At 45.2% G+C, this 13,259-nt stretch overlaps 1 protein-coding gene across 4 annotated transcripts in view; it reads left to right on the forward strand.

Moving 5' to 3' along the window:
- Positions 1-13,259, forward strand: part of LOC121838417 (zinc finger protein 431-like) — a 38,538-nt gene that overhangs the window by 1,532 nt on the left and 23,747 nt on the right. The window contains exons 2-3 of one of the 4 annotated variants that reach the window (XR_006078496.1): positions 4,936-5,038; positions 10,013-10,485. Coding sequence is in view for 1 of the 4 variants with exons in the window: in XM_042294667.1 (XP_042150601.1) it covers positions 10,945-11,008 (64 nt within the window). In the remaining 3 variants the exon portion in view is untranslated. Of the gene's footprint in view, positions 1-1,759; positions 1,797-4,935; positions 5,039-10,012; positions 10,486-10,909; positions 11,009-13,259 lie in introns of those variants that run through there. The other 3 variants (XR_006078497.1, XR_006078495.1, XM_042294667.1) reach the window with 3 other exon arrangements.

Below are 13,259 nucleotides of genomic sequence, written 5' to 3' on the forward strand. Positions count from 1 at the left end.
TTGCTTGTTAATTGTATTGGCTCACCAATCGCAACCATGCCCCTCTTTCGGTGACAGTTGTCCTGAAAGGTGAACCCTCCTTATGGGTTTTAGCCGTGAAAAAGGCTTCCATTTATCCAACATTGCTTTTCTTTATGCCCCTTTCCAAGTCACGCAACTCAAGGCCAGTGCACAGCCTCAAAGTGGCGCTCCTTTTTTTTGGGTCGAGAGACGTCGGTTTGTGGAGTTCTTAAGAACAAGGATGAAAGAACGGATAAAAAAAGGTTTGCACCCACAAGGAGGTGGTTAGAAGATTGGTGGAAATCATCCAGGGAAAATTGAACGAAGTAGTAAAACTATTCAGCAGAGCTGGGGACAAGCGAGACAGAGCAAACCTGGGACACCCTCTTGCGTGCCTCCAACCAAATGCCTCCACCCTCTCTCTCATGGGGTTCGGCAATTAGGTGTTGGGGTAACCAGAGGAAAATTGACGACTCGCTGGGGTAGTGGGGGGTGGGAGAGGAAAGGGGATAAGGCGGGGTGTGATGTCTGTAGTTTCTTTGACTGGATGTGGTAGTTAAAAAATGGCAGAGGGGAAGGAAAAGTGGCTTAGAAGGGCTAGGAGAGGAACCATACTTTTGCTCGTTTTTGGTTTCTAGGCTAGATGGAACAAGTTACCTCCCGTTATAAGAAGTGCAACCATCAGCATCCACCCAACAAAGATATGCGGCGCTGAGATCCTACCATCGATCACACTTTCGCGCCTTGTCAGCCTCGAGTGTGTTCGCACAGGTGAAGCGCGGCCGAAGGCAACGAGTGCTGCTAGGGGCTGGGCATACGAAAGAGACGTGCCTTGCCCTTCTCACCCACTCAGTGACTAAAATAATTTTAAAATTTTATTGGGAAAAATTAAGGTACCCAAAATGACTTACAAGACATTGACTGCAGACATTTGCTACCCACTTTTAGCATCTTTCCCGGTTTCAAATTTTGCAACGTGATGCCGTGCCTGTGGCCTGAAATGAAGGCTGCAAACTTCGGCTCTGTTGTCTGGAGCTCATGCCTATGTTTCGTAAAACCGGCAGAGACAGCATGTCAGCAAAATACTCAACTGCATACTACACACGTAGCGTTTTCTTATTATTTTCCTTTTGTGGAAATGTATACGTGGCAGGGATTGCTGTCGCACGAGGTCTCATTGTGATGGCCTTGCTGCTGAGTATACAATTTTCTGCAATATTCGTTTTGCACCACCAAATTCATTCTTCTAGGCAAGAACAAGTGTTGAGTGACCAATGGCGTGGTGCAATGAGTTCACGTGGAAACCCCTAAAAAACATTTAGAGTTTTCTTCACTACAAAATGAAACTTTGCTTCGGTGAGCGCTCAATCTCCTTCCAAATACAGTGCTAGCAGTTCAAACCAGATGCCAAAGTTTCGGAACGAACCGTTATCAAATTACAAAGTTGTAAGTCATCTGTAATTTTCAATGGCAGAGTGGAGCTACATACATGGAGCTGAATGGCCCCAGTAACTGGGAACAGGTTGTCTCCTTTTTCCTATCTGTATATTTAGAAAATCATGTATAACCTTTTAATAAAATGAGAGTTCTGAAAGTCTGGCTTCTGGTTCGAGCCACTGGCGCTACTTAGGCAGAGACTGAGCGCTCGACAATGCATCATTTATTTCTGCGGTGAAGACTGTAATTTCTTTCGGGAGATAAGCTCTTTGTTAATATGATAGCTAGCTGTAGTGATCGGGTTTTGCGTGGTCTTCCTTTCAGGTTCTTTAATGTTGAACACTCATCAATGAAGCTTGGTGCGTACATTTGATATTTACGAACGCACTGTAACATCTTTTCTCTTGCTGGCATGAGTCCTTGTGCAGTGATGCGGACACAACATTATCCAAAGTATATATCGTTTAATTGCTAACTATATATGATTGCTCATTATGTAAAGGGAAGATGCTAATAAAAAAATGGCAATCTTCTTTTTAAAAAAAATTGATTTTTGGTTTTATGGCATTTCATGATCTTTTCATTTTCATATTTAATTATAAAAAGTATAAGGACTAGTTATGATCCCGAAATTCGTGAATTAAACATCTTGAAAAACTGAGAAGGCAGTACTGTATAAATTTGACCCATTTTTGTGCGCGGTTCTTCAAATGGTCGTCCTCTCGGCCAAAGTGTGTCTGCTCCATTGCATTCTTCTGTAGCTTCAATTTCTCACTAAAAAATATTAACAAAAATTATTTTTCCCACTGTGTAAGAGTGTCGCTACACATCTGCGGTAACATTCAAACACACTTTTACCTCTATATAATTTTGGGGCATGTTCACAAAAAATGTACAACAATTTTTTATTTTAATGTTGACGTGCATATGCCTTAGATTAAATGAATTGCAACTATCTAGGTTTGATTGGAATATATATTTTTTTATGTTTATAAAAACATTACAAAATGTTTGTTTGCCCTTCAAAAATTGTGTTTTCGTGGTTTTTGTATATATTAAAATATGATAGGGGGTCTAGCACACAGTATTTTTGTTGTTAATTATACTCAGTGTTCTAAAAAGAGTAAATTTTTTTTGTTTGACTAGGCTCTTAAGTCTGTTGCCATGCCCCACATGTGTGCAAGAACAAGTTTTTTTCTGCATGTTCCGAGCATCCAAAACATATGCAACAAGCCATATCGAAAACTCATACAAGATTTATATAAAGGAGATCAAGCATTATAAGCTATGAAGATTTAATTCAATTATATTAAATAATAAAATTTAGTTTTCCCCGCTGCAACTCTAAACTTTTTGACGAAAGAGGAACATTTCAGTTTTTCTAAATAGGTGGATTTGAGGGTTCCGGGGTTCAACGAATTTAAGAAGCAAATTTAGCATTAGTATAGGCACACCTGATGGGTTCCAGCCTTACAGTTATCTCCGATTTTGTATCGTTCAAGTCCTAACTCATTTAGCTGTTAGTATTTATGTCGTACTGACAATGCAAAAATGAAGAGATTGTTTTGCGACACCTTCAAACTTTAAAGGCTGAATCACATGTAAGCGATTTAGCGAGCGACGAGACGGGCGACAGCGTTTGGGATTTCTCACTGTCGCTCGTCGCATCGCTCAGTTTTTGAATTTCTAAAAAATCTTGCTCATTGCCTTGGTCGCTTGCTCCCGTCGTATTCATGCGGTCTGCCTCGTCACGCTACTGACTGAGGGACAACGAGGCAAGTTGCCATCGCTTGTCTAGTCTCGCCAAATCGCTTACATGCGGTTTATACTTCAAGGGGCCCTGCAACAACGTTTTGACTGGTTTTTAATTTGCATCAAACCTGAGCGTACTGAACGTAGTAACTTAGTGAAACCTTTTCTTTTTGTTCTTGAATTTTGCTTTATCTTAAAAGTTATAGACAAATTAAAATTACAAAAACACGCAAAAAATGACTTTCTTCATGACGTCTCTGGTCCTGGCTTGGGTGACTGTGGACTAGAGGAGGGGTAGTGAGCTCAGGGAGCGCTCACGACTGCCGCACTCCGTGTCGACGGCTCGAGAGGGTGGCACGAAAGCATGTGCTGGACAAGCTAGACAAAGCAAGCAGCCAGGGCGGCTCGCATTGCATTTGCTGCGCGACTAGACAGTAATTCGGCATGACACTTCATTGTCCTCAAACGACAGCAAACAGGGGGTAAATATTGCCGCGAGCGCAGCTGGCCGAGAAGGCAGCGCGCTCGTGGTCTAACGGTTATCGCGCGTGCTTTCCACGCTGAAAGCCAGGGTTCGATTCCTGGCTGCGGAGGCGCATTTTTGTTGACTCTGTAAAGTGATGTTCTGGTAAATTCGAGAACCATGTTGCTTGTTCGAGGCCAGAATGTTCTACGCGCCGAACCTTCTACGCCGAACGATCCAGAAACCCACGAGGGTACATAAGGGATTCCGCAAGGCGAGCGGAGTCAGTTTCGCCCCAGCGTTCGACTGTGCCGCTACGCCGACTTCGACGCCCGTGACGCTCTGTTATTATCTTTGTACCCTTTTAGTTTTCGCACAAGTTCGCCACATTAAACGTTTATTTCTTTCTGTTTATTTATCGTTCTTTTCGTCACCACCCGTGACAATATCAGTTCAGAACGGGAGCCATTTCGTGGTGCCAAACGGCCAAATCGCAAGCCAAACTTGCTTGCTAAAGGCCTTCGGAACGCTTGGAACCGGTCGGGTCCTCCAGCCCATAGAACTGCAGCACTGCTGCGTACACCCGGGACTTCTCTATGCTCGCCACTTGTTGGTGTATGATCCCACTACCCTTTCCTAGTATGCGCCGCCTTTTCCACCGCTTGGTGGCGGGTATGTTGACGGGTCATTTCTTGTTTCCGTACTTTATAAACTGCATTTGTGTCTTTTCTGATCTAAAATACTGAACAAAAACTACTTTCATAAATAATTGAAACAGTTTGCGCCACTTATACTTTGTATTTTGGCTGGAAAAAAGTTTTTAGTGGTTCTGACCAGTCGTAAGGCAGGAGCTGGCCAAGACTGACAACGTCGCGATGTTGTCGCGATGTCGTCACATGCCGCGCACGTTCGGTACCACGGGGCACCCTTGTAGGTGAAGGAGGCTTCCGCGTCAAAAGGTTAAAATATGACGCACTGATACTTAGTTACTCTCTCCGTGTTTGCTGGGTTGCCCGAACCACGAGATGTGAAAACCGCAAAAAGGTGGATGCTTAAATAGGATTTCAGGGCCCCTTCAAGTCAGGTGGCACAAGCTACCACCCATTACAAGGCACAAAGGCATTTAATTTCCTCGTCCATTCGTCATTGTTATCTCAAAATGGCCAAATCCTTGGTTTCCCTTGTCTTTTATTCTTGTAGGTTTCTAACTAGCTTGATGCACTTGCAGGGTGTGCTTTCTTTGTTCTTAATTACTGCCATCGCTTATTGCATTTGGTTCCTAGCATCTCAAGTGGCCCCGTCTGTCCCTCTGGGCTTTACGAGACTCCCTACGAACCTGACCTTGGGCAGCAATTCGAATGGAACCAATTCAGTCCTCAAGCCATGGTGAGTTTTTTTTCGTTTTTTTTTCCAGCTCTTAATAAACAGGACAATGACTGTGTCTAGACTAAACGCAGTCATACTCTAGAGCAGCGCTTCTTGTACAGCTGTCCACACACTCGTAGGGGTCCACACTAATTCGGAGATCCACCACCAGGGGAACTGATAGCCCATATGAAAATATGCGGGGTGATTGGGTTTTCCTTCGAAGAGAGGGCGGCAAGCAGCGAAATTGAATTTCAGGAGAGGTTCATTTTAGCGGCAAATTGACTTCAGGCAAGCTATATGTTGGGCTTCTATTGGTGGTGGGCATGAATTACAGAGGGCCAGTGGCGTCGGAACTATTTTTTCCCTGGGGGAGCAAAAAAAAATACTACCATAATTGTCATCATCATCATCATCATCATTTATTTTCCTTGAGGGCTCATGCAGGCACTATTCGCGACTCCAGGGACCCATAGGGGGCGCCACCACCAAACAAACATGGCGGCTGAGTCCAGGTCGCGTTGGCTCGGCCGCGCCGCCTGAATGGGTGGCGCATTCAATTTAACAAATTTTCTTTTGTTGAATGCCCAATTTTATGGGTATTTGAACTGAGACAGTTAAGTGTAGCCGGTGCGCAAAAACTTGCCGAGCATAGTTTTGTTTTGCCGGTGTTTTTTGTTCTTTTCATGTCAAACTTTCGTTTCGGAGACTTCGATCAAAGCCGAAACTATGGGCTCCGGAGAAACGTTAATTGACTCTAATTAGTTTTGATCATCTAAGGAAAGCGGCGAGGGCTACAAAATTGTTCCACCGATAGTAATTTTTAGCGAACTCGCATGCCTCGACCATGCGACTTATCTGACCGCGAAATTGAGCTTTTGTGCCTGTCCGCGTTTTAAGATACAGCTCCAGTCGTGTGCTCGGTCAAGAACACAGGCTGCAGAAAAATTACAAAAATTAAGCAAGCGCTTCTTGAGCCAAGGAGCATGTCAACTCGCTGGCGCTTCACTAAGCAGCTGATACTCATATTTCAATTCAGGTTTTAGTAGCAATCGAGAAGTCATTTTGACGAATATGCAGATTACGTATTATATTACGTACTATGTCCCACTAAAGCAATATTAGTATATTCTTTAGGTTGAAATATGAACTTAGTTAACTAACTATTAGATGAACTGCTGAATAAAAGTATATTTGACAGGCAGAGAGATACTACTTAAACTTAGCCAAATGGTTCTAGCCGGTAGAATGGAGACGAGTGCGGACAAACTGAAAATAGTCTTCATTGGAGATTCACGCAGAACCTCTCTGCATTGAACTTGACTTCGAATCCTGAACGGATAAAATGAGTATTTTTTGTGGCTGGTCAACCTGAGCAATGTAGACGTATATTGCTGCTGGCTTCGACAGTGGTTATAATATAAATATTGGAGGCGCGATAGATCCTAATGTCGTGACAGCGTCTATAACTTTGCGAGACGCGTCCCCCACCTTTTGAAAGCAGATAATTTCCCTCGTTAATCATATGCAGCGAGCAGGTTTTCTGAATCAAATAATTGCGAAATTAGCCCAACTCCTTCAATGTGGTCTTTTTCGGCGAAAAGCCGCCAAGATGAATAGCCAACGCACCGGCCGGCGTTAGTGCCTAAATTAACTTGAAGCTAATCGAGCACAACCAAACTCAAGGAAAGCAGCTATCGAACCTTCCCATTCACATGACTGCAACATTGGTGTTCTCTCCAGTGAAACACTTCGTCTGTCGACCTCAGTCCACTGTTCTACATCCTTATAAGGAAACCACTTATCAGTTACGAAGCAGTCGTCACTTTGAATGGGATTAGAGACAGACCAGAAATCAAAACGTTTTTCCGCGATTCCTCCTCATCCAAAAAATTGAAAGCACGCGACCGTGTGTTGTGGAGTAAACGGGCTTTCAAACACGTGATGGAAAGAAACAATCTACTGAGGCTTCACCACTCTAATGAACACTCAGGCAAACTTAAGAAATTTTCGGACCTTCGTCAAATTACATTGCTCGCCCCCGCGCCGACAGCACGTGTCCGCGAGAGCCATCAGAGACGCGACGGGGCGCGGAGCGACCTGGACAGACTGGTTCCCGGTTTTCCCGCTTGGCGGCGTCCGTTTTGCTGGAGTCGCGAATACAGGGGTCGTACATATGATTACATGAATAAATAAACACAGTTAACACACGGTCATAAGGCCATAATATAAACACGCTACAGGTGAGCGCACCTACTGTGACAGATAATTAAAAAGCTAGAACCAAAAATGTATGCTCTGTGAGACGTTTTCTCAAGTTTTTGTTGCCGATATTCTATTTGACCACACTGACTGTTTATGTACATGCATTAGTTGACACAATGACGTTTCTCCCGTGTTCATAAATGATTAACATAATTATGGAGAAACCAAATACCAGAGAGGAGTCTGTAATTAGAAGAGATAGGGCAATAAAGGCGATATATGAAAGATACATGCGCATTAATGGCGCAAATTAACTCTAATTCAAAGCAGTCCCTGTTGCTTAGAAAATCTAAGAAAGAAATTTCAGGAAGAACTAGTGGTCGAGTTAAACGTGACAGAGGTAACATTGAGAAATCTATAAATCGATGACACGGTAGCCCTGTCGCTGAGGCAGCCTTGGAAGCAACATCAAAGTTATAAAAGCTACACACGTACACACAAGCCAGCCCACGTGCCCCAATATACAGTATAGACCACTTACAACGTAACCGCTTATAGTGCAGGACCGGGTATAACGCGGTTTTTTTAAACCACCGGTTCACCTCCCATAGAACTCCATGTAATTACATACCGCTTAAAATGCAGGCGCGCGAAGGGAAATACCGGTTATGGTGCGGTTTTTGGCAGAGCCCGCCGACCGCGCCGACGACCGGAGCAGCGAGCTCGCTTCCCTGTGCGACACTAGATAACGGCGCTGACGGCGCGAGCCGCACGCTGCACTAGCGGGGCAAGGATGTTGCTCGAAAAAGCGGGCAGAAGCGAAGAGAGGCTTCAGCGACGGAGGGACGCACGCACGAGTCGTTCACGTGCGTGCGTCCCTCCGCTGCGTTGGAAACAAAGAAACAAACAACCGCAATGACAGACCAATCGCAGGTCGAGGAGAAGTGTTCGCGCGCGTTGCATGCTCTCTCCTTCCCCCCCCAACCTCTCTTACAACGCTTCTCCTCCTCCTCCTTCTCTCCGGTCGCGGGCCGGCTGCTTCTCTCCGTAAACATGGCGTCGGTTGTGATCGTCGTCGTAGACGGCGTGCATCTCATCGTTCTGCGTAAAAGCGCTATCATTGACTGTGAATTTTCGTTGTGTGTCGCTGTGATAACCCAGCACGTAGTACTAGAAGGGAAGATCCACCTACTCGTGCGGCGATGTCGTGGCGGCGCTCTGAAGACGGCAGAAACGCCCGTGTCGTCGTGTTTGTTTACTTCGACTACAGTGGTGATTTCTAAGCATTTCTGTCCTCGAACATCGCCCGGATTTCTTATTTGGCGCATTTCATGCGTGTGCTCAAGTTCAAGGTATTACTGGCGCGTACGTATGAAGGATGCGAATTTTCACGCGTTTTCATCTCCGGAGAAAAGTGATTAGGGTTAGCAATCCTGAACGCTCGCAACGTCCGTCCGCAACTCGCGACGCCATTAAAGGCTGCGCCAGGCAAAAGCCGCTCATTTCTTTCAAAATGTGTGACACACTTGAGAGAGAAGTGTACTAGACTGGTGAAATAAAGACTTTCCTCAAACTAAGCTTTATTTTTCATCTAACATAAAAATAAATTCTTTTACAAAGGTAAGTTGTTTCATGGCATGTATTTTGGCCTGAAAAATTGATGTTTTGGTTATAGCGCGGTACCGCTTATAGTGCGGATTTTCGCGACTCCCGAGACATACGTTATATGCGGTCTACACTGTATATGTAGATAAAAAAAAGGAAGGTTGGTCAGCAGTACCACAGATTTTCACTAATCACAATATGAACTCCAGACATACAATAGGATATTATGAAACGTAAAAGAGATTCCGCGTGAGATACCGTCAGCTGGGAGGAACGAACAAGCAAATGTTGTAAACGTGCTCCAGGAAAAATTACAACATGCGCATAGTTGTATCGTAGACCTAAAGTAACATTGCAAAAGTAATGTGCCTTTACATTATCAGCGAGAAAATGATGTCAATGCAATTATAAACATAATTTACATATCTTGTGCATACTTTATAAACAAAGAAAAATAAATGAACAATATTGGCCGTAAAAACGAACAGAAGCGTCGCTACAGTTTCCACCGTGATGTCATGGGGAGAACAGAGATTTTTCTCGTGAGATTATGATCGCACAAATCAAAATACAATCACGCTATCGAAAAATAAAGCAAAAAAGATCTTCCCAGTTATCAGCAGTCGATATCCAACTGTTCGCAAGTTGACTCGGCTGAAATATTGTCTCCTTGACTCACTCTGGCAGGCCGCCAAAAGGAGCCACTCAAACTTCTTGGTGCTAATAACAATTACTTGTAATAAATGTAGAGTTTAAATATACCCTCCTGAGTGATGTTAGAACTGGTTAAAACTCGCACAAACACACTTAGGCATTTTACATTTCACAGTCATGCTGTTCCAAACGTGGACTTCCTTTCCGCGGTTCGTGAGACAAAGGTTTGAATTACAGAATCTAAGCTCAAAGTGGCCGTCAGCGCGCCGTGCACGTGCAATAAGAGTAGATGAGTCAACCTTTCCTGTGACATTGTGCTTCGAAAGCAAGTCTTCATACGTCGCAGGGCGTTGAAGGATCGTTCGGATGATGCCGACGACGCGGGGACCGTGACAACGAGAAGCACAAGTTTGAAAACTTCCTTAAAAATTAGTTTCACGTTTGGAGCTTGATCCTTCAGGAATGCATGAACATCTTGGATGGTGTCGCACTTGCTGCTTCCAAGTGACGGCAGCATTATCAATTGTGCAGCAAGCCGGGAGACGTCGAAATCAGAAGTGTGGAGCCCCAGTTCCTCTTCCAAGACTGCGGCAGAGGGAGGCTTCCCCCTGGCGGCATCAGTCACAATTCCTTCTAGACGAACAAGCTCGTTGAGTCCAGGCTGCGTGAATCTCCTCTGAATTTCCGCCGTCAGAGTATCGACCAGCTCAAAAAAATCCTTTCTCAAGGCATCTTTCAAGTCTAATGACGCTGGTGAACCTGGACGGCTTGTAGATTCCAGTCTCTTTGGTGGCCTTTTTTTCCTTGTCTCGGAAGGAAATTTGAGATTAAGTATATCTGATTTGGCCGATGCAAGAAGAAAAATCTCATCGAAAGCATCATCACTCCGCAGATTTCTCAGGGTCAACTCGAGCACATCGGCCGACTTCCTTGCTGCGGTGGCAGAGCAACTGGAGCTCTGAAGTGCACGGGCGAGTTCCTCGCAAGGACCAAAGACCTTGATCGATGCAATTAAATAAAACATCGTCTCGAACCGCTGCAGACGTTTTAAATAGCCCTGGAATGCAGCACGGCGGTCGTCTCGAATAGAAGTTTTCTCTTTAAGGATCTCCACAAGAGTGATTTGCACCCAACCATAATTATCCAAGAACCTCGACATGCAGTTCACGCGAACGGACCAGCGGGTTGGGCACAGAGGTAACAGCTGCTTCACCGGAGTGTCCATCTCGCATTCTGATGGGCACGGAGCTGACACGATACCAGTGTAGATTGACTTTCTTTTTGCCGAATTCAGGATCGCGTTGGACACGTCCTTCACAATCGTTAATGTGGTACAAATGACTTCAGAACTGCGACCCGCCTCCTGAAGTGCAAGGTCGAGGGAGTGATTACAGCAGTGAACATATGTCGATTTTGGCTGCTCATCCTTGATTAGCTTTTGTACCCCGCTAATCTTTCCAGACATGCTGGCAGCACCATCAAAACAATGTCCCCGGAGGTTGTGGAAGCTAAGAGACAGCCTGATCAGTACGTCTTTGATCGTGGAGAATAATGTTGCTGCTTTGGTGTCAGGTGGGTTGTACATGCCCAAAAACGCTTCATGCACATCAAGTGTGTCTGGGGAAACGTACCTTACGCACACGGAAAACTGCTCTTGACCCGACGTGTCGGTCGTGGAGTCTGCCATGATGGCGTAGAAAGGTGATTGGGTGATTTTGTCGACAAGCATTCGCTGGACACTGTGCGCCATTATTTTGAGTATTTCGTTTTGCACGTCGCCACTAAGCCACCTGTCCCGCTTGTTAAGCCAGGTTCTTAGCGCAAGGACGTCTTCTTTTCTCTCTTCCAAAAGCTGCACCAGGTCTCCGTTGCTTGAAAGGTGGCCGCAAATGGACAAACCACTTCGAGCAAGGAAGCGCAACGAGCTTACAATAACCCGTAAAGCCGCACGATTCTCTTGTTGCTGCTGAAGACTCTGCTTCGAGATGAGTGCTGCAATGGATGCCCCTTTCTCTCTCTGGATAATATGGTGAATCGAGTCTCTGTGATGCTCGCTCCTCTCATGCATTTTGAATTTGTGAGGTCCCTTCCGCCAGTTTCGAAAGCCTGTCTTTAGAAAAGCCGGCTTGACACCATTGAGAGACTTCAAGCCCTTCATTTCAAACGCCCTAGCACAGTCAAAACAGAAAACACAGTCCTGCTTTTCGGTCGCGCACCAGTCACCTAGCTGTTTTTGGAGTTTTCTGTTTGTCCTTTGTCCCTCTTGTTCCCCTTCTCCAGGGATTACTTTCGTCATTCTTGTCCAGCTCGCTTGCACCTTTGCATTTAATTGCATTATAAACAGTCCTGCTTCCCATCATAATGAAGCCATTGATACGTTATAAACCAAGATGACTGGCAGCTCCTGTTGTCATTTTTGGGAAACCTGAATGAGGTTCCGGGATGAAACTTAGTTTCAATCCTACAAACAGCGTCAGGAGAACTGAATCTTTCCTTTGCAGGGCCTGAACTGGTTGATGCTGATGGGCATTGTCCGGGCATACTCTTACTCGCTTCCAAGTGCATGTTGTGCTCCTCTGGTAGTGGCTTGGTCCTTTTTGCGGTTGGTGACCAGAGGTCCAGCAAGGTCTGCTTTCGTGCCATCTGCGCAATACATTTATACGGTGTAATCAGACGGGGTTGAATCCGACACCATCAAAGCATCAAAAGGAAATTGAATATTCTCTACACTCTGCCATTACGCTGCGCCGTGTCTACAGTAAAGTGAAACATATAAGCAGTAATTTATTAGCGAGCGAAGGAGAGAGAAAGAGAGAGACACCGAGACTCGGAGTCCGCAACAACGTCAAAGCGTCAAGTTACGTCTCTGTGATAATCTATTTACGTAATCCGCCATTTCACGAATTTTTGGTCTTTCAGTCAGTGAGCTCTTGCTCGACGGGGGCATTCACTCAAGTCATCTTCTCGTTGCTGTTGATTATGTTGCAATAACAAATCATGAAAATGGAAAAAGCCCGTGCGTCAATGTTATGCACCCATAATGCGCTTGCTATAGGGCCTCGCAATGCCTTCGTTGCAGCTGAGACTGCAACAAGGCTAGACAAGAAAAATTCCTCGTGTACAGCTCGTTCGTTAGTTAGGTATTGGGCATGAGCATGTCGTGATAACAAATTGCATTCCATGTACCGGCTAAACGCCACTTTCTGAATTGCTGGTTTTGAAAAACTTTTAATAACCTTGTGGCGTATACTCCAACAAGCGGCTGCGGTAGCTTTCTGGTCTAAAAACAAGTAACTTTAATATGATTGCTAACGGTTTGCGAATAGTGCTTCGAATCAAATAGAGAGTCATTCATAGCCTTCACAGTCCAAGGCGTGCCGGCTTTCTCTGCAGTATTAATGCTAACGATGGCTATGCACTATTCGATTCAATGCAGCACTCACACAACCCTAATTGGTTGCCTTGACATGCATGCGTTCGTATAGCGCGTCGAACTAAGAGCGGACAAATCACCCGCACTAATTCCCCTCTCTCAATTTTTTACCGATCATGCTTGTCCAATCTGAATTCGATGCGCGCGTAAGAAAGCTACGAGAGCCAACTCCGCTCTCCGAGCGTATGTCGTGTAGCCTGTGCTTGTGCAATGCATTCGACAGGCAACGTGCTCGCGTCGCTTTTCAGTAACCGCCTTGACACGGTCAGTTCCTTGAAGCTGTGCTGACAGCGAGCTCAGAGTCCACACGGGCTTGATGACGGTTCAGCGAGCACGCGCTCACAA

The sequence above is a fragment of the Ixodes scapularis genome, unplaced genomic scaffold (assembly GCF_016920785.2).
Source record: "Ixodes scapularis isolate PalLabHiFi unplaced genomic scaffold, ASM1692078v2 PGA_scaffold6__148_contigs__length_123643588, whole genome shotgun sequence".
In the NCBI taxonomy this organism is placed as follows: Eukaryota; Metazoa; Arthropoda; class Arachnida; order Ixodida; family Ixodidae; genus Ixodes; species Ixodes scapularis.